The sequence below is a fragment of the Diospyros lotus genome, chromosome 3, assembly GCF_014633365.1.
Source record: "Diospyros lotus cultivar Yz01 chromosome 3, ASM1463336v1, whole genome shotgun sequence".
Classification (NCBI taxonomy): domain Eukaryota; kingdom Viridiplantae; phylum Streptophyta; class Magnoliopsida; order Ericales; family Ebenaceae; genus Diospyros; species Diospyros lotus.
This window is the reverse complement of record NC_068340.1, coordinates 40,944,691-40,968,945: the sequence shown is the minus strand read 5'-3', so window position 1 is coordinate 40,968,945 and position 24,255 is coordinate 40,944,691. Positions and strand designations below refer to the sequence as shown.

Sequence of the window (24,255 nt, the reverse complement as noted above, 5' to 3'; positions counted from 1 at the left end):
ATATATTAATTTATTAACTTATCAAAATATACATGGATGCCAATTCCATCTCCATTGCTATATATATTTGGATTTTCCATTAGTTGATAAAAGGAAGTTTTTGTTTTTTTAAATAAGAATTTCATTAAACGAAATACTGCAAAAGTGTCTACAACTATCTGGTAGGACATATCTTGAATATCACAACGAAAACAAATTTCGTAGAGAGAAAACTAGCAAAGAAAAGTTCCTTCTGAACAAAACAAAGAAACAAACTATATACAATAATTAAGAAAAATCTTCCATATAGTAACTCCATGAAATATAAACTGTCAAAATAAGAATCCGTCCTCAAATCTCTCTACATTCATAAGCATTAGAATGGTACATTTGTTCAAATATCGACATTGATGACTTATGAATTAATGCCTAATAATAAAAAGGTCTGTTAATTTAGTTTTTAATTTTATCAAATTACAATATAATATGTCATTAAACTCATTTAAATAAACGTTATGTTTGTATAACTCTTGATATCACTTGTTAGACTCATATCACACAAAAATTAAGAGAATAAACAATACAAAAATTTAACGAGATTTGACTTTAACCCTCTTGTAGCATTGCTTTTGTGTGAACAAAACAAAAAACTATTCTTGCCATTATTCTAGATAACCAATCATATAAGAAGTGGTATTTTTTTCACTGAACGTCGTGTCTCATAAATATCGTCTCTTTAGAGTTCCCAAAATTTAGGGAATGTTGGTTACAAATATAAAAAATGTTGAGAATTGTTTTCATTATTTTAAAAGATTGAGCAACTTTTTTCAATACCAGCTTTAGTCGAGATTTATGAAAATACCAGAACAAATGTTGAAAACAAAATTCTTGATATTTTTAAGCACTTCTCTAGCCCGGCGTTTCCAAATCCTTATATCTTGTAGTGTGTTTTTGTAATATTTCGGAAATTGAGAAATAAATAATGATTATTAATTTAGTGTTTGAGGACATTATTGAATATTTGAGAAATTAAAAAAAATAATAATTTATGTTGTTTGAGGAAAATAAGGAATTAAAGTTAATTAATTAAATTATTTAAAAATGGTTAATCATTATTAATTATCGTAATTGTGATGATTATTATATAATTGTGTGTTAAAATGATATATTAATTTATTTGGGGTATTTAGAGATTTAAGAAAATGTGTATTTATGTTATTTTGAGGAAATAATTATTTATTGGAGAGTATTTAGGAAAAATAATAAAATAAATTAATTTAGTGGATTTTATGGAAATTATGGGGTAAGTGTAATAACTGGAAGTTAAGATTAGGGGTGTCTGAGTAATTTTTGAAAGTTCATGGGGGCTGATTATAGCTTAATTGGAGATTAAATTAGAGAGCAAAAATGAGAGGAAAACGAGCGCGAGGCAACGAGAAGATAAGAGGAAATGGAGAAAAAATTCTGGAAAATTGATTTTTCCCAGTGCAAGTGAAGATCTGAAGAGCGAGGTAGGTTAATCAGCTTGTATTAAACATTTTTTACGAATTAAATTGTATTTTTAGACTGTGTTTTGATTTATTTTAGTGTTAATACTATTTTACAGTGCGTGGTCATTTAAAGCCAAAAATTGCAAAATAAGTCAAGTTCTCTTTACTTTTTAATTTTTAGTGACCTCATATACTTGTAATAGTTTCGATTTTATACCGATTTAGTTAGGTTGTCGAAAATACGCGTATGGGTTTTAAATCGAAGCTTAGTTTCATTAGTAAAATGTATTAATTTGTGCAGCAGCTGAGTTAAGAGGTGGGAATTTGCTAGTAAAAGGCAAGCTCCTAACCCTTTCCTCGTGTTTCTTAATTCCTGTGAAAGACCTCGTGATTTCTTGTATTTTATCCCATCTCTTACTCTAATTCGGCACCTAACATTAATTATTGAATTATTATTAATTTGTTTTAATTTAAATTAAATTCGAGACTTCTGGAGTTTTATTTATTGTGTGCCTACGGGGGTTTGTACCGCCCCCATTCCTTTTGGAATGATGCCGAACCTAGCTTGGGGACTAGGTTCCTAGACGTGCGGGTTTATTTAATGTTTTTCTCGGATTTATTTATGGTTCGGTTAGAGCTATCGAGCAGTAGGGCAGGGGTCGGTTGTTGGTGACGTTGGGGTAGACTATTGTACGGCCTTGATCTGGACCATCGGGTGGACACTCCTAGTCACTGGTCGTTGACCGGTGCCAGACACTGTTGATTAGCTCTGCCAGTATGTGATTTATTGCATAATTTGATATGTTATATTACTGTTCATGATTTGATATGCACATGGGTATGGATTGCATATTGGGATATTCATTTATTGAGTATGCTTGGACATGGACATTCTAGTATGGTTAGGTTGCATCTAACACGGGCATATGCATCGCGTGTGGTTTACTATGTGGGTGGAGCATGGCCTGATGCCTGGATGTATGGGTGTCGATGTATCACGTTGATGCTCATTACGCCATTGCATTTTTATGTGTATTACATAGTTACTGGTAGTTATTAGTTCTCGGATGGGAGGACCATTCTGAGGGAGCCTATGGCTCTGGTGTCAGGAGTACCGACACGAACACACGGGTGACGGGGGCACCGACCCGAGCTGGCGCGCACAAGTTTGCTGGAGGTATTTGTTATCGTCCAGGGTAGCAGCAGGTTAGTATGAGACTTGGGTGCCAGGTGTCTTATGTGAGTCCCAAGGACCGATATGTGCCTTTATTATGCTATACTATTGTGTTGTAGCGTCTCATGACTTGTGTGTATCTGGGGGTTTGTTCTAGGGATAGCTTATTGGTTATATGCAGCCTTCAGCCTTTCTTTCTTTATGCTTGCTGAGTCTCTCGACTCACTTTGTTTTTCCATCATTTCAGGTAGTGGCAGCGTGAGTCAAGGGCAAGGGAGTTAGCTTCTAGCGGTAAAGTCAGTATGGTGTACAGGCAGTCCCGTCAATCCCTGTCAACTCTGATGTCTGAGTAGGGTTTACTCTATTATTTTGTATTGTGTCAGGTCTTTTCTCGAGTGTCGTGTATGTCGGCACATGAGTCTATGTTTATTTATTTATCATGTGACCGCTGTGCTAACGGGGTACCCGTAGTGCATGTATGTGTTTAGCTTTGCTTCCGTTGTTCTTATTTTCGTGTATGCATGTCAGGGTGATTTTGGTCTTGTGTTCATTCTTTTTCTCCTCCCGTAGGCGCTCCCGTTCGGGTAGTCCGGGTGATTGGGAATATCCGTGCGGGAGTGCTTATAATTTTTTTTTAGTTGGATTGACAACAACGTCTCATAAATTATTAATGCGACCAATCAAAAATTAAACAAAAATATTTATTTATAGGATATGAGTCTAAAACAAATTAAATCTCTTATATCTATTTACCATTAAATCGAGATTTATCTAAAAAAATTCTTGCGTTGACTTAATTTTTTTTGTCAAAAGTGGAGATTTAAGTTAAAAATAAAGATTAGTGACTGCACTCCCACCCTGCAATTAAAACACAAAACAAAACACAATAAAAATTTTATATTTTTTTCTTTGTTTAGGTGAGAGGTTTATACTCGTCAGTGTACGAGTGCAGTTGTAGTCCAAATTTAAATTTATATTTTCTGAATGAGTCCAGGTCGTCCACTGAGAGATTTATTTATGGCAAAATAAAAAGAATGTCACACAAGCACACACGCATTTGGATAAATTGGCAACAAGGTTTTTTATGGTTTTTTAAACAACAGATACTAGAAAATAAATTAAGGCAGTAATTGAAATAAATACTTTAAGTGAGAATATAAAATTGGATAGTACTTGAGTTAAGACAATTTCAGTGCCAACCCGTTGATTCCCAAATTTTAGCATAAAAGATTAGTAACATTAATTTAATTTCAGATATGAGAGTTTGTTATTAAATGCAATTAGAGATGATGATAGTTCTAGGTTAAGCAATCCCCATACATGATATGCGGGATTCTAATTTAAGCAACCACCATAAATTCAATTGCAATTAATACACAAAACAACTAAATTAATCATCCGGATTTGGATATGATAGCGTTTTCAGTTCTAGTAACTCTCATACATGGCATGAAAGCTCTAAGTTAGGCTTACGCTCCAATCCAAACCTAGTGATTTCTCAATAATTAAGATACACTCATGCTGAAATTTAAATTAATGTTACTTATTTAAAGCGCAGCTTTCTTTGGGAATCATTGGCGTTGGACACTGTCCTTGCCTTAACCCAAGATTAGATTTAGCTACTCATTTCCATTTAAAAGTTAATTGACATGAATTTAAACGACGTAATTTAAATAACAGAATTTAAATGACAAGAAATTTTAAAGGCATAAACTAACCGGCCGTTTAGGCGGTGAATAATTAAATAACAAGAATTAAAATTGCAGAAATTTAAAGGCATAAACTAACCGTCCATTTAGGCGGTGAATAATTAAATGACAAGAATTAAAATTGCAGAAATTTAAATGCACAAATTAACCGGCCATTTAGGCGGTGAATAATAAAGTAATAATAAATGACATAAGAATTTAAAACAAGAAAGGAAGGAAGTAAGATCACAAGAGAGAATACTAAAGAAAAGGGGAAAGAACAAGAACAATTCTCAAAGAGAGAATTATAAGGAAACAACTAAACTTTGATTCAAGAATGATAATCACACTTACAAATGCAATCAAGTGATCTATTTATAGGCCACAAGATGCAATACAAACCACACAATTTCAATTATTCAACTAGACATAATTATATCTAATGGGCACTCACACACTTAAAGTTAAATGGATTTTAGCTATAATACACACCTAATATTAAATGGATTTTAGCTAAAATACATACCTAATAAAGCATTCATAAAGTTAAATGGATTTTAACTATAATATCCACCTAATAGTTAAATGGATTTTAGCTAAAAAACACACCTAATAAAGCTCTCACATAAAAAATAAAAATAGATTTCTATAAATTGGTTTTTAATCTTCATTAGGATTAAAAATAATCCTTGGGCCTTCTCCAAATAATATCTTCCATGGGTTGCTCAAATTGGGTCTTAATTCTTCATGGGATTGAATTCTTCATGGACTTTAATTTTTCATGGGCTTGATTTCTCCATGGGTTTGATTTTTTCATGGACTTGAATTCTTCATGGACTTTAAGTCTTCATGGGCTTGAATTCTTCATGCCTAAAAAAAAATAAAAATAATTTAATGTTATTAATAAATTATATATTATATATATGTATTACACATGACACATATATATATATTATATTATATTATATTATATATATATATATTACATGCATGCATATAATGATGTATATGTATTATATATAATTTTATATATTATTATTATTATTATTATTATTAAATTTTACTTTAAAATTTCATTTCATTCATTTTTCAATTTAAACTTGCATATAACCATAAAATATATATCAATATATAATTTAAACTATTTTTAAGATCAAAAGAAGGGTATAATTATAAATTTTTTTTTATAAAATTAACCACTAATCAATTAGTGACCACGATTCATTGTTTATAGGGTAATTTGCTAAATAATCATGAAGAGGGGACCATCTTTCCTTCAAAATTACACTCAAGTTATCCGTAAATCTCAATCATCAACCTTTTTATTAAAAGTATGAATTAAATATTACTAGTGGAAATCATATCTTGTGGATAAATGTCTTCAAAGTAAAACATCATAATCGGTAACCTCATCCCAATAGGAAAGTTCAAACTTCATTATAAAAAAATATACATATATATATAAATTATGTTATTAGTTGGTGAATTTTGTATTTTATAATGAATTGATTATTGTCTTTTAATTTTAGTCGTTGTAGTCATTAAATTTTGATTTTTTGTTAAAATTTAATCTCTTTTTTCATTTGTTGTCAAATTCTGTTAAAGTAAAATACATTAATATATAATTCCAAAATCATTTAATTATGAAATTTACATTAATTTTAACGTTAAGTGATTTTATAGTTTTTATTAATATATATCACACTAATTTTTGTTAATAAAATTTAACTAAATATAAAAAAACTCTTAAACTGCCTTTTAACAAAATCCTCAATTTTTTGGGCTTCATTTCAAATTGACCTGGACTGTTGTTTGTGAATCTCTCTCTTCTTTCTTTCTTTCTTTTATCATCACTTGAAGTTTTTTAGCACCACAAACTTGTTGGCTAACCAAAAATTAAGGACTAATATTTATAATAATAAAAATTAAAATTAAAATACAATAATTAATTTATTATAGAATAATAGTAAGAGTCATGATTGATGATAGTGTCGCATGATAGATGACATTGTCATTTGTCATGACTCCTAACATTATTTTTTATTATAAAATATAAAATTTAAAAACAAAAGATGTAATTTATCATATATATATATAAAGCTATTTTAACTTTTATTCCAATATCTTTCCAATATGGGAATATGCTTTCCATTTATATCCAAATTAAATATAAAGTTTAAAGGAAAGTCATTTGAAATGATTAGGCATGCATGGCTCTTGTTTCAATGCTAGTTAAGCCAAGTTTGGCAAAGACTTTATCAAGTGTTAGTTGGCCTGCATTTCTAAATTATATACACAAACATTTGTTAATGGAGGATTAGTTTATGTAAATCTCCCAATTACCTAAGCACTCAACGTCGATGACATATATGGCATACATGCAAAAAAAAAAAAAAAAAAGTACAAGCCCATATAAGGCAATTGCAAAAACTGATAAATATTTCACTTTATTGATAAGACAATCGTGTCGATGAATCTTTTTCGAGCAATACACTAATTATATATATATATATCTTGGTTTATAAAATAGATGTCAAAGTTGGTTGGTTTGCTCTTGAGATTTTCTGTTTGAGATTTTATTTTTTTATAATTTAGTAACTCGTTATCTGTATAAATTATAGATTTTTAACAACATAACAAGATTTTACAAGAGACAATGAATAATGAGACGTTCTACTTAAATGCTTGTGAATATTACTCCTTCAAGTAACGTGTTCACTTGATGATGATTGCAGTTAATCACTACCGATTTTGTTTCAAAATCGTGTATTGGGTAACTATTCTTATTCTCGAATTTGTCCAAAACTTGCTTGACTTGCAAGGGTAGGACTTGACGACTCCTTGGTATACCTTTTAATGATCAAGTCAAAATCTTAGTACTAAAGGTAGAGCAAAGCAATAATATGTAATAAATGTCATATCTAATTCTTAAAATTCATAATTTTATATAAGCATACTGTAAAGCATGAGAGATCCATGATCATGTCAAATGAATGGCCAAATCCTAGCTCACATGTTAGTTTAGACAAGTAGAGATTTGAGTTTAGATTGAGGCGAATCCTATTATTTGGGCTGAATTTTTTATTCGAATAAAATTAAATTTAAACATTAATCTAAATATCCTGAAACATAAGTCTATCTTTAAAAACTTCAAAAAAAAAATAACATTGTTGTAATCTTCCCCGAAACCAAAATACTCTCCATGACTACCCTTTCGAACCACACTTATCAACCTATTATTCATTTGTCTGAAGTTCTTTTTAGATAAAAAAATAAAGGGTAAAAACATCATAGATATTTTGGAGACAAGCATGATCAGGTTGGTAAAAGCTTAGGCAATATTAATGATGTTCATTCATCATTGAGTGTGACATTTGACGGGGAAGGAAGGGCAAATTGCTTCCTATAACATGTACAAATTCATGTAATTATAAGTCCTTTCTGTCCAAAATATCTTAGAAGGTGGCTGTGACTTGTCTCCCTCACAGTGAAGCCACTATATCTCATATTCCAAATGTTTTTTTTTTTTTTTTTTTGGGGGGGGGGGGATATATAATTGTAATATATTTTCAAAAGTTTATGCATTAACATGTTATATATTTATATCAATATTGTTGTTATTTGAATAAAATAATAAATTTGTTGATTGAGAATATTGTTATCAAAGTCGCTTGAATTCTACAATAAAAACAACGATCAAATGGCACAAAATAGCCCCACGCAAACACTATCATGTTTAAGTCAAACATCGAAAACTTGAAAATTATATTGAAATCAGTATTAGATATGTATTTTTTTTTAGAACGATAACTCATCTATTTATAGATGAACATAAAACGTTCTCAACTTCCTCAAAATTAACATTCTTTCATATAATGTTTATCTCAATATTTCAAAATTCACTAAAATTAGGACTCTTATATTATCTTGACATTGTAGGATCCATTAGAATTAAAATATTTTTAGATAATGTTTATCCTTTTATTAAAACTCTCGAAAGAATTTTTGAATATCGAAATTATTTTGTTCGTATTTTGTTCGGGACTCCTTTTAGAGAAAAATTACATTTTAGTATATAAATATTATTAAAAAAATACCATAATTAAGTATCGAATAGCATTTTTGAATAAGGTATAGTATGATTTTTGGAGTGGAGTGGGTTTTTTTTTTCTTAGACCTCATTCCTTAATTGGTAGCCATTGATTGTTCCATATTTGAAGGGCCAAGAGGGTACATGAAAGAGGAGGCTGAAAGAGATGCGATGGAAATTCTTGTCAACAACGTCAATGATTTGTTGGCTTAATTATAGAAACCTATTATCATCATGGCCAGTGCCAGTGGTGCCCAGCTCGGTTTTTTCCAGAAAATGAAAGTGATGTTTAATAATATTTAACGGTTGAGTCATTGATGGTTGAAAGTTGTTGTATATTTGTGGTGATTTAAAATTATAAAATGCAAACTATGTCCAATTTATATCTTTATCTATGTATTTTTATTTTTATCACTCAAATTTTTCGTTATTTCAATTATTTCACTAAATCTGATCTTCACATTTAGATATTATTTTTTGTGTGACAATATAAATTTTTTGTTATATTGATTATATTCTCGAATCTGTATTTTTAAGTTAATTTTTAATTCTTGTATTTTGACGTAAACAAAGCGTGACGTGTATTTTATCATCTTATTTATTATTTTTTTATATATGAATGTACAAGAATTAAATTGATTCAAAAATACATATTCAAAAGTGTAATCGAAACAATGTAAAGTTCAGGTTACCATACAAAAAAAAATAAAATTAAAGTATAAGAGTTAAATTGACTAAAAAATGTAAATTCAGAGATGTAATTGGAATAATTAAAAGTTCAAGTAACCACATAAAAAAAAAAGAGTAAAAGTATAGTGACCAAAATATAGATTTGGTCGAAAATATTTTTAAAATAATAGAATAATAAAAAATAAAGAATTCAACCCCAAGATATATTAAAATCATGGTCATTTTATAGTTGAATAATGTTGTGATGATTTTAGAAGTTGTGATGTCCGGTGGAGACATAGAACCTTTTTATTCCTAAATACACCATAGATATTTTATTTTCTTCAATATTATTAATATTTTAAAATAATTATCTTAGTCACAAAATATTTTTTGAAAAGGATTGATGTCGACTCTTTGTTTGAATGTATACCATCTATGTATAAGTTTGACGATTTAGATTTTACTCAAATAAAAGATAAAATATTTATAATGACACGAGTTTTATTATTTTTATTTTTTTACTAGGTTCTAATTATATAATAATTTAATAAAAATTAACCCAGTTCAATCTTGATGTATCTTTGATTTGACTATTAATATTAATTAGACTATGTCTCAAAATATTGAGAAGAGATCTCTTTTAATCTAATAGAAGTTTGACGATTTAGATTTTACTCAAAATTAAAGATAAAATATTTATAATGACATGAATTTTATTATTTTTATTGTTTTTTTTATGCTCAGTTTTAATTACTATATAATTTATAAAAAATAAACTCAATTCAATCTTAATGTATTTTCGATCTAACTATTGATATTTAACTCTGTCTCTAACTAATTAAATTACCTCCTAAGCATGTAAATGGACTGGGCCCAAAAAATGGGCTAATTTATACTGGACTTTGGGCTTAAAATGGGCTAATCTATACTGGGCCCAGAAAAGGCCCAATATATTCCTTTTTTTTTTTTTTTTTGTTGACAATGGGCTTAAAATAAGTTCATATTGAGTTAGATAATTATTGAAAATATTTGAATTTCGACCCAAATCCACCCTGGTTTTGATTAAAAAATAAAAAAAAAATTGAAATGCCCATAAATCATTTGAAAGAATTGCAAAATAATATATTCTTACTTCAAAATTATGTAAATTTAATTAAAAAAACTAAACCTGACAATCTTGAAAGAATAACATCTACTTTGATAAATAGTGAAAATGTTATACCTAGGGGTCAAACATACTAAAATGCTAAAATTTAATAGATCGAAATTGTGTAAAAAATCAAACTGAACCAACTGAACAAATACGAAAAAATCAAACCAACCAAAAAACTAAAAAAAAAAGGCCAAAAAACTAACCAAACAAAAAAGTTACACAAGTTAGGTTTTTCCGTTACTCGAGTAAAGCTGTAAAGTTACGTAAGTAATCTTAGAAATTACTCAACTAACAAAAAAGATTAATCAATTATTTTTCGAAATAGAGAAAGGTTAAAAAAAGCCTCCACTTATTACTCGATTATCTTTGAGATAGTACGTAATTATTACTCTGAGCAATATTAATAATTAATTCATCTTCAGAACAAAATATTAGTTTATTTTCAAACTATTATTACTCGAAGCAATATAATTCGACTAATTCATGAAATTAGGCAAACAACTACTACATCGCACTTGATTAACATGTAATATTGATTGAGTAAACTTTTGATTACTCGAGTAATCAAGTAATCAGTCGATTCAGTTATTTTAATTTTTTCAATAAGAAAATCAAACCAAACCGAAATTGAAAAACTTGAAAATCAAACTGAATTAACTCTTAACTTGAACCAATTCAAACCAACAACTTCCATCAATTCGGTTTGATTATTTTGATTAAACGAAAATTTTACTCAACATTAGTTTCCAGCTGAAGCAGCTCAGATTTTTGACCAGTTGATTGCCAAATTTGAGTTGAAGAATAAATAAAAGTCCTAATAGACCCAATTAAGAATGTAAATAAGATTTTAATTAATTTTAGTTAAAATAAAAATAAATTATAAGTATAAGATTTTTTTAATTTTAATTTTTGTCTCTCATTTTGTTAATATATAACTAATTTTTTGTTTAATTTTTTATTTATAATTTAAATATTTGATCATAAATTTTATTTTAATTTGTGTTATATTATTCTATAATTTTTTAACTGTAGAATAATTAATATTACTTAATAGACTTTAGGTCTATTAATCTTTATATAATAAATTCTTATATTGTAATTTTAATCCATATATTTATATATTTATCTTATTTTATAAAAAACATAATCCAATTCGAATTGGGGTGAGCAAAATTTTGACTTAATTGAAATAATCGAACTAAATTGATTGAAATTGTGGTTAATAAAATAAAAATATTATATAATTAAATAGTGAAATACAAAAAATATAAACTATTTGGCCATCAACTTTAATGATATCGAAACAAAAATTGAAGACAATCTCAACCACGACTCTTATTGGTTGTAATTAACCATTAATTAATGAGAATTATTGCCCCCAAACCCAACACCAACATATGGACATGTCCATGGCTGGCTTCTGGGTTGTGTCCTAGGGTTGATTATTCATTTGTTGGCTAAGTTTCATTTGGTCACGGCATTGTTTGTCAATTGGGTCCTTTTCTTGATTTCATTAATCCCCAAATCAATACAAAAGATTAGGTTTTGGGTCCCTTTTTATAATTGATTTGGTAAGTTTCATTTGGGTCACGGAATTGTTTGTCATTTGGTCATTTTCTTGATTTCATTAATTTTCCAATCAATTACCAAGATTAATTATAACATATCTTTCCACACTCATTGTAAGCACCCCCGCTCGGATATCCCAACCATCCGGTCTATCCGAACGAGTGCGCTCACAGAAGGGAAGAGGAATAGACAAAAGACAAAAATGCCTTGGCATGCATAAATAAGAAATTTAACAGCGGAAGAAAAACGGTAAACATGCATGCCCACAAGCACCCCGCTGATACAGCGGTCATGGAGTATATAAAAATACATACAGACCCTGTGCCAACAATAGGAGGTACAAATGACAACCTGGCACAGTCAAAAATAAAAGACAACGACTCTAGCAAAACATCAGAGATGACGGGGGCAGCTAACTGTACACCCTACCGACACGGCTGGCTGCTAGGTGGCACGGTCCTCGCCCTCGACTTTAGTCTTACCCTTACCTGGAATGATGGAAAGCAAGGTGAGTCGCAAGACTCAGCAAGTTTATATAATAAGGAAGGCTGTAAACGAAACAGAAGAGAAGATCACCCCAAATATAAACCCACATGTACACACAAGTCATGTGACGCAACAACGCAACAGTGCCGCATAATAAAACATATACCGGTCCTTGGGGCCCACATAGAACACCTGGCACCCAAGTCCCATACCAACCTGCCGCTGCCCTGAAAGGCAACATAAATCACCACAAACCTGTGCGCACTGTCCCGGGTCGGTACTCCCGTCACCCGTATCCCTGCCGGTACTCCCGACAGCCGAGCCAAAGGCTCCCTCGAAACGGTACTCCCGTCCGAGAACTAATAACTACCAGTAACCATGCAATGCATATAAAATGCAAGGCGTAATGAGCACCAACGTGATACAAGGCGCCCATACATCCAGGCATCAAGCCATGCTCCGCCCACGTAGTAAATCACACGCGATGCATATGCCCGTGCTGGATGCAACCTGACCAATCTAAAATGTCCGTGATCAAGCATAACCAAATCATGATGATCCCATCATGCAGCCCGAACCCATGTGCATACCAAACCATGCAACAAAAATGAAATAATCAGGCATGCTATAATCACATAACGGTAGAGTAGGTTAGCAGTGCCTGACACCGGTCAGCGGTTAGTGACCAGGAGAGACCATCTGACGGCCTAAAATAGACCATACAACAGTTTCATCGTCACCGAACGGCTAACCCTTGCCCCCACTGCCCAACCGCTCTAGCCAATAAATAACCGAAAATCCATAATAATACCCGACAGCTGAGAACCTAGCCCCGTGTGAGTACGACATCATTCCCATAGGATTGGGGGTGATACAAACCCCCGTAGGCAACCAACGATTAATACCCTCGAAATCAGGTTAATAAATTAAATTATTAAACACACCGTTTAAATTCCATAATTTATTAACAGCCAAATCTAACGAAGGGAGGCCAAATAAATTGACATCGAAAGAATCGACAATGAGGGTATATAGAACTTGCCTTTTCGAAGATAGCCTTAGGCTCAATTTGACCAAACGCGGTCAAAGTTATACAAACTGCAATATTCCAATTATAGACAAAATTAATAAAATTGGGCCCCAAATGAAATTTCAACCGCAGAAAATATTAATTACTAGTTTAATTACATACCTGAATAATTAAATCAGGGATTAAACGGAGTTTAATCCAATTTTTGAAGCCCCAAAATTCTCAGATTTCCCTCGCGAGCTGCTGTTCTTTCTGTCAAAATTTGCTCACTGATTGAGCAAAAGGAATGCCCGAAATCGGGCTTTAAATCGCGGCCAAAATGGGTGGCCAGCGCGTAGCCACGTGGCAGCGCTAGCGGCCACCGCCTTCACCCCGAAACGACGTCGTTTTGGGGTGCTTGGCTGATTAAAAATCAGCCCTCGCGCACAACTGCCCCCACCCTCGCGTTTCGATCCCTCGACCTCGCCTATGCCTGCCTCGCGTGCGACAGCTCGAGCACGCATGCTCATTTAACATATATAGGTTTTAACTTATATTTAAGGTGACTTTTTCCCTCTTCCGCGATTCACGCCAGCCTCCCTCCAACTTCCGAAAATCACACTTTCGCCCCCTAATTTAATTACAGTTATGCCCAAAACTTCTAAAAATCACACAACTCGATTTATTTTAATTTTTTTTTAAAATCCCATAAATTCCTAAAATAACACAATTAATTATCCTAACTTCTTATTCCCATAAAATCACATAATTTAATTTTATTTACTCACAACCAATTATTTTACTATTTCTTTTAATTTAAATTATCCCAAAATTAATTTAATTTGCCATATACGGGCATTACACTCATAAATATTTTTATTAGTTGATAATAAATAAATATATCTTCTTACCTTTAAGAAAATACAATTGGTCAGTTGGATACGTTCGAGAACTTAATATATCATAAGATCATGAGTTCAATTCTACTTTGAGACGGTCCATTAACTGTGTCAATTCAAAAATTTAAGTTCAGTGTTCGATTCATAACTACTTATTTGTTCACCTTAGGTGAGGAGTAGATTGATTGATCCCATAACTAATTATTATTAATTGGATCTAAGGCATGACAAATAGCATTTTCTTGGTATTAAAGAAATACAAATAAATAATTTTCTAAATGGAAACCAAAGTGATGGAAATGATTTATCCAATGATCCTCTTGGAGATGTAACATCAAATGATGTTAACTTTGTTAATTACATTGATTGATTTCAAATGCAAAATATATAGTTATAACCTTAGTATATATGTATCTATAAATATAATCATCGTCTCCAATTGAGTGATTGATAGAGAAGGAAGAGAGAACATGAAGATCTTAATGCTTCCATGGCTAGCCCATGGCCATGTAAACCCTTTCCTAGAATTGGCCATGAAACTCGCAGACAGAAGCTTCCACATCTACTTCTGTTCAACAGCCGTCAATCTAAGCTCCATCAATGGCAGAATTGCCGGCACCTACTCCAAATCCATCCAGCCGGTGGAGCTCGCCCTCCCATCCTCGCCGGAGCTGCCGCCGCACCGCCACACCACCAACGGCCTCCCGTCCCACCTCATGACCGCCCTCAAAACCGCCTTTGAGCAGGCCATCCCGGCCTTCTCCTCCATCCTCGAAACCCTGAACCCAGATCTCGTCATCTACGACTTCAACCAGCCATGGGTGCCGAAAGCCGCATCGACGCTCAACATCCCGGCGGTTCTGTTCTTAACTTTCGGCGCCGCTTTCCTCTCCTTCACGCTCCACAACACCGAAAACCCCGGCGTCGAGTTCCCATTCCAGGAGATTCACCTCCATGAATACGAAAAACCCGGTTTCCAGAACCGGCTCCAAGCCACCTCCAATGGAGTCAAAGACCTAGACCGTTTCTTGTCTGCCCTGAACCAATCATCCGGGATCGTCTTGATCAAATCCTCCACAGAGATAGAGCAAAAATACCTGGATTACTCCTCTGTCTTGGCCAAGAAGAAGATACATCCAGTCGGCCCACTGGTTCAAGAACCTTTAATCTTCTCGCAAGGAGATTCAGATACAGAGATCATGGAATGGCTTGGGAAAAAGCCCGAGCTCTCGACCGTGTTCGTTTCCTTCGGGAGCGAGTATTTCTTGTCGAGAGAAGAAATAGAAGAGATAGCCAACGGGCTGGAGCTAAGCTCAGTGAACTTCATATGGGTGGTGAGGTTCCCATCGGGAGAGACGACTAGGGCCTCGGAGGCCTTGCCAGAAGGGTTCCTGGCGAGGGTAGGGGAGAGAGGGAAGATCGTTCAGGGTTGGGCACCACAGGCGAGGATCCTGAAGCATCCGAGCGTTGGAGGGTTTGTGAGCCACTGCGGGTGGAGCTCAGTGATGGAGAGCATCAAGTTTGGGGTTCCGATCGTAGCCATGCCAATGCATCTGGACCAGCCGCAGAACGCGAGGCTGGTGGCGGAGATTGGAGCCGGGGTGGAGGTGAGGAGAGACCAGGCTGGGAGGCTTAGGAGAGAGGAGATTGCTAGGGTTTTGAAGGAGATGGTGGTGGGTGATCAGCGGCAGGAAGGCGGAGATATGGCCGGGATGATCAGAACCACAGTTCGGGGATTGAGAGCGAAGGTCATGGTGAGAGAGGAGGAAGAAATGGATGATTTGGCGGAGCTTTTGACCCACCTTCTTGTGGAGGGGAAATAGAATTTTGTCCCCGATCCGAGCAGGCTCCTTATTATATTATAAAAAATATTATTGGTATCCCTTCAACACATTTTAGATTACATAAAATATGTAAAATGATAAAAATATCTATCTAAAGCAACACAAAAAGGTATGAGAGAGATATTTTTATCATTTTACATATATTATGTAACCCAAAGTATAACTCTTTATGTACTAATAAGATGCTTCTTATATTATAAATAATTTACTCTTGATTATAATTTTGCCTTCGATTTTGTCTTTGCTCCAATATTTTACCTTTCTATTATTCTATTTAATTTAAATTTTTATTTAATTTATTTATTAATAAATTTTTATTTTATTTATTTTACCCTAAACCTTAAACTATTATAAAAATTTATTATTTATTTTATAATTTAATAATAAATATTACAATATTAAAATTTAATAATATTTAATATATTTTTAAATCAATTTACTAATATTTTTTGAAAACAATTATTTATCAAAATTGTTTAAAATAATTCCATAATAATAAATCTAAAATTATAATATATTAAAATTAAAATTCCAAGAACAGATTATCTTTGAATATTTAATACACAAAATAATCAAATACATACATACACAAAATTAATAACCAAAAACACACATACACAAAATCAATAATCAAAAACACAAATCAATAGCCAAATACACAATATCAATCAACCAATACACAAATAAATAAAAAATTTCCCAAAATCAATAATCACAAACACAGATTTGTCTGTTCTCATCTTGGTCGTCATCGAACAAGTTGCTCATCACCTTGCCTAGTCTACTGCTTGTTGTTGCCGTTTTTGCTTATGTTCAGTCACGTCTACCAGTTGTCTTCTCCAATCGATTTTCTCTTCCATATGATCAAATAGACCTTCAATCTTAGATCTATTGCAACGGCGAGCCTTTCCGGCTTTGAGATGGTCGTTGTGGGAGAAAGATAACAAGGGTGACTTGGCTGAAATTGATTGCCAAATTAGGGGAGGGGATTGGGTTTCGCCAAAACTTTGACGAGCAGATTGGTGATGGGAAGCAGCGTTGAAGGCCTCCAAATCAACACGGCTCACTATCTATTTAGTTTGGTGATGTGTTGGAGACAATCTTATGCTTGCTTGATTTAGGTAAAATATATATTTTTGTTTTTAAGCTTGCTCTTTTTAAGTATTCAATTTTTTTATTATTTCAATTACATTTATGAACTATACAATTTCAAATTAATTGTACTTTTAATTTTTTTTATTATTTTAATTACACTCCTGAATTATATATACTTAATTCATTCTCTATAATAAATTTGTAGAGATGTGTTAATTGATTCAAAATTGTATAATTTAAATAGTATAATTAAAAAAATTAAATGTTTAAATGAAAAGACATACAAATAAAATGGCCAAAATATCTATTTGGCCCTTGATTTTTTTTTTTTGTAAATAAGAATTATATAGAACAAAACACACAAAAAATGCTACAAGCAAAGGTTAGGGCAAACCTCGGACCACCAAAAAATCAGGGGGAGCAACACATCAACGATCATCCTTTAGGCCACAAAAAGAAAATAAAACGAAATGTAAAAATAAAGATAATAGTAAAATAAGCATAAAAAAAAGAGAAAAATGAAGAAAACTAAAGTATGTACAAGAGAAATACTCCAATTAGAAGAGATGCTAAATCTCATGAAGATATGACAAGGCAACAAATAAGATCTCAAGCAAACCAAAGTCTGAACATCGAACACCCAAGTAATTTGGGAATCAACTAAGCATAAGTGTCGGAGAAACTGACACCAAAGATGAAACTCCATGGAGATTAAGGTTTGTCACCAAAGCAAAGCCGTCTTAATGCGGGAAAGAGGTTTGATCTTTCGGAAGCCGCCAGACATGATAAATAGCATAACTCTAAAGTGAAACTCTAAAGTGACACTCTAAAGTGAATAGTTGTCGGATGGGGCCTGTAACATCCTGTTCGAGCGATAGGAAGAACCGGAACAACTTATCCTAATGGGCCTACGCGAACTTCCCAGGGGGGTCACCCATCCCTGGATTACCCCAAGTCAAACACCCTTAACTTGAGAGTTCTTTGCCAACATTCAGCCCAAAAGGTATCCAGCTGGTGTTGTTTCCTTTCTTTACACTATCCTCGATATATACTAACTTCTTTGGGCTCTCGGGGTATTACATTCTCCCCCCTTAAGCATATGACGTCCCCGTCATGCGACCTTACAACCAGTCCCAGATCTTTCCCCTCTTGCATGGCCGATGTGGGATTCGCTTAAGGTGCCTACACGCACCCCCCATAGGGGCCTCACGCCCCCCTCGGGACTCAGCCTCCTCGCTGAGGTTTGCCCCACCACCGCGCTCAGAGGCTCGGGGGTCGGCTCTGATACCATCTGTAACATCCCGTTCGAGTGATAGGAAGATTTGGAACAATTTATCCTAATGGGCCTACGCGAACTTCTTAGGGGGGTCACCCATCCCTGAATTACCCCAGGTCAAGCACGCTTAACTTGGGAGTTCTTTGCCAACATTCAGCCCAAAAAATATCCAACTAATATTATTTCCTTTATTTACACTATCCTCGATATATACTAATGTTTTTGGACTCTCAGGGTATTACAGGGCCACACCACACACTGATGTATTATTGCTAGAAGGAATTTGGTCCTTGATTCAAGGATGGGGAGATCGGGTCCATGCCACCTCAAAATATAAGTAATGGTTAAATGGGTATTTTATTTATTTGGTTGATAGGTGCTTTCGTTAAAAAAATATTATTGAAATGTTAAATAAGTTATTATATTTTAATTTTAAAATTAAATTAGTAAATATATTCTTAAAAAAATAAATAAATTTAGGATGAATAATATTTCAGTTACATCAAAATAATCAAACAAAATGTTTGATTTAGACTATAGGTCGGTTCAATTTAGTTTTCAAGTTTAGTAATTTCGATTTTTTTGGTTCAGTTCAATTTTTATATGAAAAAAAAAATGAAATAATTAAATTGATCAATTTTTTGATTTTTTTGGTTAGTTCAATATTTTTTAATTTTTTGATTTTTAAATATGAAAATCTATTTGATTGGTTCAATTTGATTTGTAACACAAGTTTGATTCAGTAACTAAATCAATTAAATATTCACCCTTAAATGAATCATTATTTTTTTTAAGAGTTTGAATCAAATTGGTTATAAAAGTATAGATATTATATTTATATATAAATTTAATAAATAATCCTCACATACTGAAAGTCTAACTTTCCACTGTTAAAAAAAAAAAAAAAAAAAGGAGGAATCCAAGAAGTTGTGGAATGTGGGAAGTCAATATTTTTTTAAATTAAATTGAATTGATTGGATAGATGCCTAAATTGAAAAAAAAAAAAACAAAATTGACCTAAAAATAAAAAATAAACATTTTATAAAAAACAAAGTCATTTTTGACATTTTAATTGATTCAATTATTTTGATTTTTTTTAATATGGAGATACGAACCAAATCGAAATAACCAAAACACTCAAATTTATAAACTAAACCGAATCAACATACAGATTGAATTGAAAATATCATTGATATTTTAAACCTAGGTAAAGTTAAGGAGTAATCCTAAATATTACTCAACTAACAAAAAAAAAAAAAATTGTCATTTACTTTTTGAAACAGAGAAGAGCTAAAAAAATCTTTCATTTATTATTCGACTATGATTGTGATTGTAGGCAATTATTACTCTACTAATGAGCAATTTTAATTGATTAACTTTTAGAACAGAGAATGAATTGATTTTCAAGCTATTATTACTCAAATAAGAAATAATATTATTAGACTAATACATGAAATTACATGAGAAATTAATTATTATATCTCCCTCGATATTAATTATTATTCAAGAGCTGGAAAATTTGGCCTTTTCAACCTTCCGGCTAAAGCAGCTCAGGTTTTTGACCAGTTGATTGAGTTGAAGAATAAATAAAAGTCCTAATAGACCCAATTAAGAATGTAAATAGGATTTTAATTAATTTTATTTAAAATAAAAATAAATTATAGGTATAAGATTTTTTAAATTTTTATTTTTGTCCCTCATTTTGTTAATATATAAATATTTTTTTAATTTTTTATTTATAATTTAAATATTTGATCATGAATTTTATTTTAATTTATGTTAAGATTATTCTATAAATTTTTAACTGTAGAATAATTAATATTACTTAATGCACTTTAGGTCAATTAATCTTTATATAATAAATTCTTATATCATAATTTTAATCTATATATATTTATCTTATTTTATAAAAACACAATCCGATTCGAATAGGAGTGAGCAAAATTTCGGTTTAACCAAAATAATCGAACAAAATTGATCAAAATTGTCGGTTAAGTTTGGTTCAAATTAAGGGTCAATTTGGTTTAATTTTCAAGTTTGACAATTTTAATTATTTCGATTCGGTTTTATTCGATTTTCATATTGAAAAAAATTACAATAAACAAACGGATCGAAATGTCAAAAATGATATCGATTTATCAATTTTTTTCAGTTGGTTCTGTTTTTTTAGTATTTGTTAAGTTTTGTATTTGTTCAATTAATTTGGTTCAATTTTTGACATAAATTTGATTATTTCACTTCATCATTTCGGTCTATCGGAAGGAAAAAGCTCACCCCTAGATTCAACCACAATTCAGTCATGGTCGGATCACTAAACAGTGAAGTTTTCTATTTTTTAGTTTGATATCCCGATCTAATTCTTATGTCATCGCTTACATCTGCATATAAAACAAAATAAAAATACTATATAAATAATGAAATACAAAAAATATAAACTATTTGGCCATCAACCATAATGATATATATCCAAACAAAAATTGAAGACAATCTCAACCATAGCACGACTCTTATTGGTTGTAATTAACCATTAATTAATGTGAATTATTGCCCCCAAACCCAACACCACAACTCTTATTGGTTGTAATTAACCATTAATTAATGAGAATTATTGCCCCCAAACCCAACCAGACAAATCCATGGCCGGCTTCTGGGTTGTCTCCAAGGGTTGATTATTAATCATTTGGTTGGTTAAGTTTGACTTGGTCACGGCATCGTTTGTCAATTGGATCCTTTTCTTGATTTCCTTAATCCCCAAATCAATTACAAAAGATTCATTATAAAAGGGTTCTGGGTCCCTTTTTATAATTGATTTGGCTCACGGAATTTCATTGATTGATTTCAAATGCAAAATATAAAGTTATAACCTTAGTATATATATATATATATATATGCATATATAATCATCATCTCCAATTGAGTGATTAATAGAGAAGGAATAGAGAACATGAAGATCTTAATGCTTCCATGGCTAGCCCATGGCCATGTAAACCCTTTCCTAGAATTGGCCATGAAACTCGCAGACAGAAGCTTCCACATCTACTTCTGTTCAACAGCCGTCAATCTAATCTAAGCTCCATCCATGGCAGAATCGCCGGCACCTACTCCAAATCCATCCAGCCGGTGGAGCTCGCCCTCCCATCCTCTCCGGAGCTGCCACCGCACCACCACACCACCAACGGCCTCCCGTCCCACCTCATGACCGCCCTCAAAACCGCCTTTGAGCAGGCCATCCCAGCCTTCTCCTCCATCCTCGAAACCCTGAACCCAGATCTCGTCATCTACGACTTCAACCAGCCATGGGTGCCGAAAGTCGCATCGCCGCTCAACATCCCGGCGATTCTGTTCTCAACTTTCGGCGCCGCTTTCCTCTCCTTCACGCTCCACACCACCGAAAACCCCAGTGTCGAGTTCCCATTCCAGGAGATTCACCTCCATGAATACGAAAAAACCGGTTTCCATAACCTGCTCCAAGCCACCTCCAATGGAGTCAAAGACATAGACCGTTTCTTGTCTGCCCTGAACCAATCCTCCGGCATCGTCTTGATCAAATCCTCCACAGAGATAGAGCAAAAATACCTGGATTACATCTCCGTCTTGGCCAAGAAGAAGATCCAAGCAGTCGGCCCACTGGTTCAAGAACCTTTAATCTCCTCCTCAGAAGGAGATTCAGATGCAGAGATCATGGAATGGCTTGGGAAAAAGCCCGAGCTCTCGACCGTGTTCGTTTCCTTCGGGAGCGAGTATTTCTTGTCTAGAGAAGAAATAGAAGAGATAGCCAACGGTCTGGAGCTAAGCTCAGTGAACTTCATATGGGTGGTGAGGTTCCCATCGGGAGAGAAGACTAGGGTCTCGGAGGCCTTGCCAGAAGGGTTCCTGGCGAGGGTAGGGGAGAGAGGGAAGATCGTTCAGGGCTGGGCACCACAGGCGAGGATCCTGAAGCATCCGAGCGTTGGAGGGTTTGTGAGCCACTGCGGGTGGAGCTCAGTGATGGAGAGCATCAAGTTTGGGGTTCCGATCGTTGCCATGCAATGCATCTGGACCAGCCGCAGAACGCGAGGCTGGTGGCGGAGATTGGGGCTGGGGTGGAGGTGAGGAGAGACCAGGCTGGGAGGCTTAGGAGAGAGGAGATTGCTAGGGTTTTGAAGGAGATGGTGGTGGATGATCAGCGGCAGGAAGACGGAGAAGTGGCCGGGATGATCAGAACTACAGTTCGGGGATTGAGAGAGAAGATCATGACGAGAGAGGAGAAAGAAATGGATGATTCGGCGGAGCTTTTAAGCCACCTTTCGATTAAACCAAAATAATTGTACGTCGTTAAATTCAGTTTTTAAGTTTCATAATTTTAATTATTTTTGTTTAATTTATTTTTTTATAAAAAAAACTAATCAAACCGATCCAAATGTTTAAAATGACATTATCTTTGAATTTTATTATTTTAATTTTAATTTTTTTGTTTTTTTATCTTTTTTAATATTTTTAATTTAAAATTTTATTTGATGAATTCGATTCAATTTATAATAGAGATTTGATGTATTCGATTTGAACGATTTGATTAATTACTAAGCCAACCAATTAAATGATCACTCTTAAATGAATCATTATTCTTCAAGAGTATGAATCAAATTGATTATAAAAATATAAATATTATATTTAAATAATCCTCACATACAGAAAGTCTAACTTTTCACTTTCCAAGAACAAAAGGAGGAATCCAAGCAGTCGTGGAAAGTGGAAAGTGACTTTTTTTCAAAAATCATTGAATTGATTGGATAGATGTTGAAATTTAATAAATTAAAATAAAAAAATCAAAAAAATTGAATTGACTCAAAAATTAAAAAAACAAAAAAATAAAAAATTAATAAAAAATAAAATAATTTTTAATATTTTGATCAATTCAATTATTTTAATTTTTTTTCAATACAAAGATATGAATCGAAGCGAAATATCCTTAACACTTAAATTTAGAAACTAAACTATACAAATTAAACAGAATTAAATTATCAATTTTAATCAATTTAATTTAATTATTTTAATTTTATCAAGTGATTAGTACATGATAAGTTAGAATTCATATCAATAGATGGTGGATTCAATTCTTTATCCTGAGTAGTAAAATAAAGTTTCTATTTGTGATTTATTTTCTTTGTTGAAATTGAGAGCATGAGTAGCGAGAGATCGCGCAAAGACGATAATCCTAAAAGTTTAAATTAAATTAATTATAAAAATTAAAATATTATATTTATATATAAATTTAATAAATAAATCTCACAAATAAAGATGAAATTGTAAAAAATCATACTATTTCATAATAAAAGATAAATTGATTAAAAAATATAGCTTGATTCAAAAATATAGCTCTAAAACTATTATTATTCAAGTAATAAATAATATCAGTCGATTAATACTTAAAATTACATGAGTAATTATTAAATCTTACTTAATTAACATGTAATATTAATTAAGCAATCTTTTGATTACTCCAGTAATTGATCTTCAATCAGATAAATCTATTATTTTAATTATTTTAATATAAAAATTAAATTAAATTAATTAAAATTGTGAAACTTAAAAATTTAATCGAATTAACCTTTAATTTAAATTAAATTAAATCAATAATTTTGATTGATTTTATTTAATTATTTTAATTAAACTGAACTCCTCTTTAAATCCACGTGATACCTATAAAAATTGTCCATCAATTATTTTAACTATTAGTCAATCATGGATGCAGATGGACAATTTTCCCAAGAAACACAAGACACAATTTTCTAACTTTCCAACTGAAGCAGCTCAGGCTATTGACAAGTTGATCCTCAAAAGTTGTCTGGGAA

At 32.3% G+C, this 24,255-nt stretch overlaps 1 protein-coding gene across 19 annotated transcripts in view; it reads left to right on the top strand.

Moving 5' to 3' along the window:
* Positions 1-14,641: 14,641 nt before the first annotated feature.
* LOC127797621 (beta-D-glucosyl crocetin beta-1,6-glucosyltransferase-like) overlaps positions 14,642-24,255 on the top strand; it is a 96,005-nt gene continuing 86,391 nt past the window's right edge. For 6 of the 19 annotated variants that reach the window (XM_052330679.1, XM_052330675.1, XM_052330673.1 and 3 more), the window contains exon 1: positions 21,249-21,419. In XM_052330679.1, the coding sequence (XP_052186639.1) occupies positions 21,369-21,419 (51 nt within the window). In that variant the 5' untranslated portion in view covers positions 21,249-21,368. Of the gene's footprint in view, positions 15,958-21,248; positions 21,420-21,616; positions 22,065-22,245; positions 22,517-22,653; positions 22,731-24,255 lie in introns of those variants that run through there. The other 13 variants (XM_052330672.1, XM_052330669.1, XM_052330668.1 and 10 more) reach the window with 10 other exon arrangements.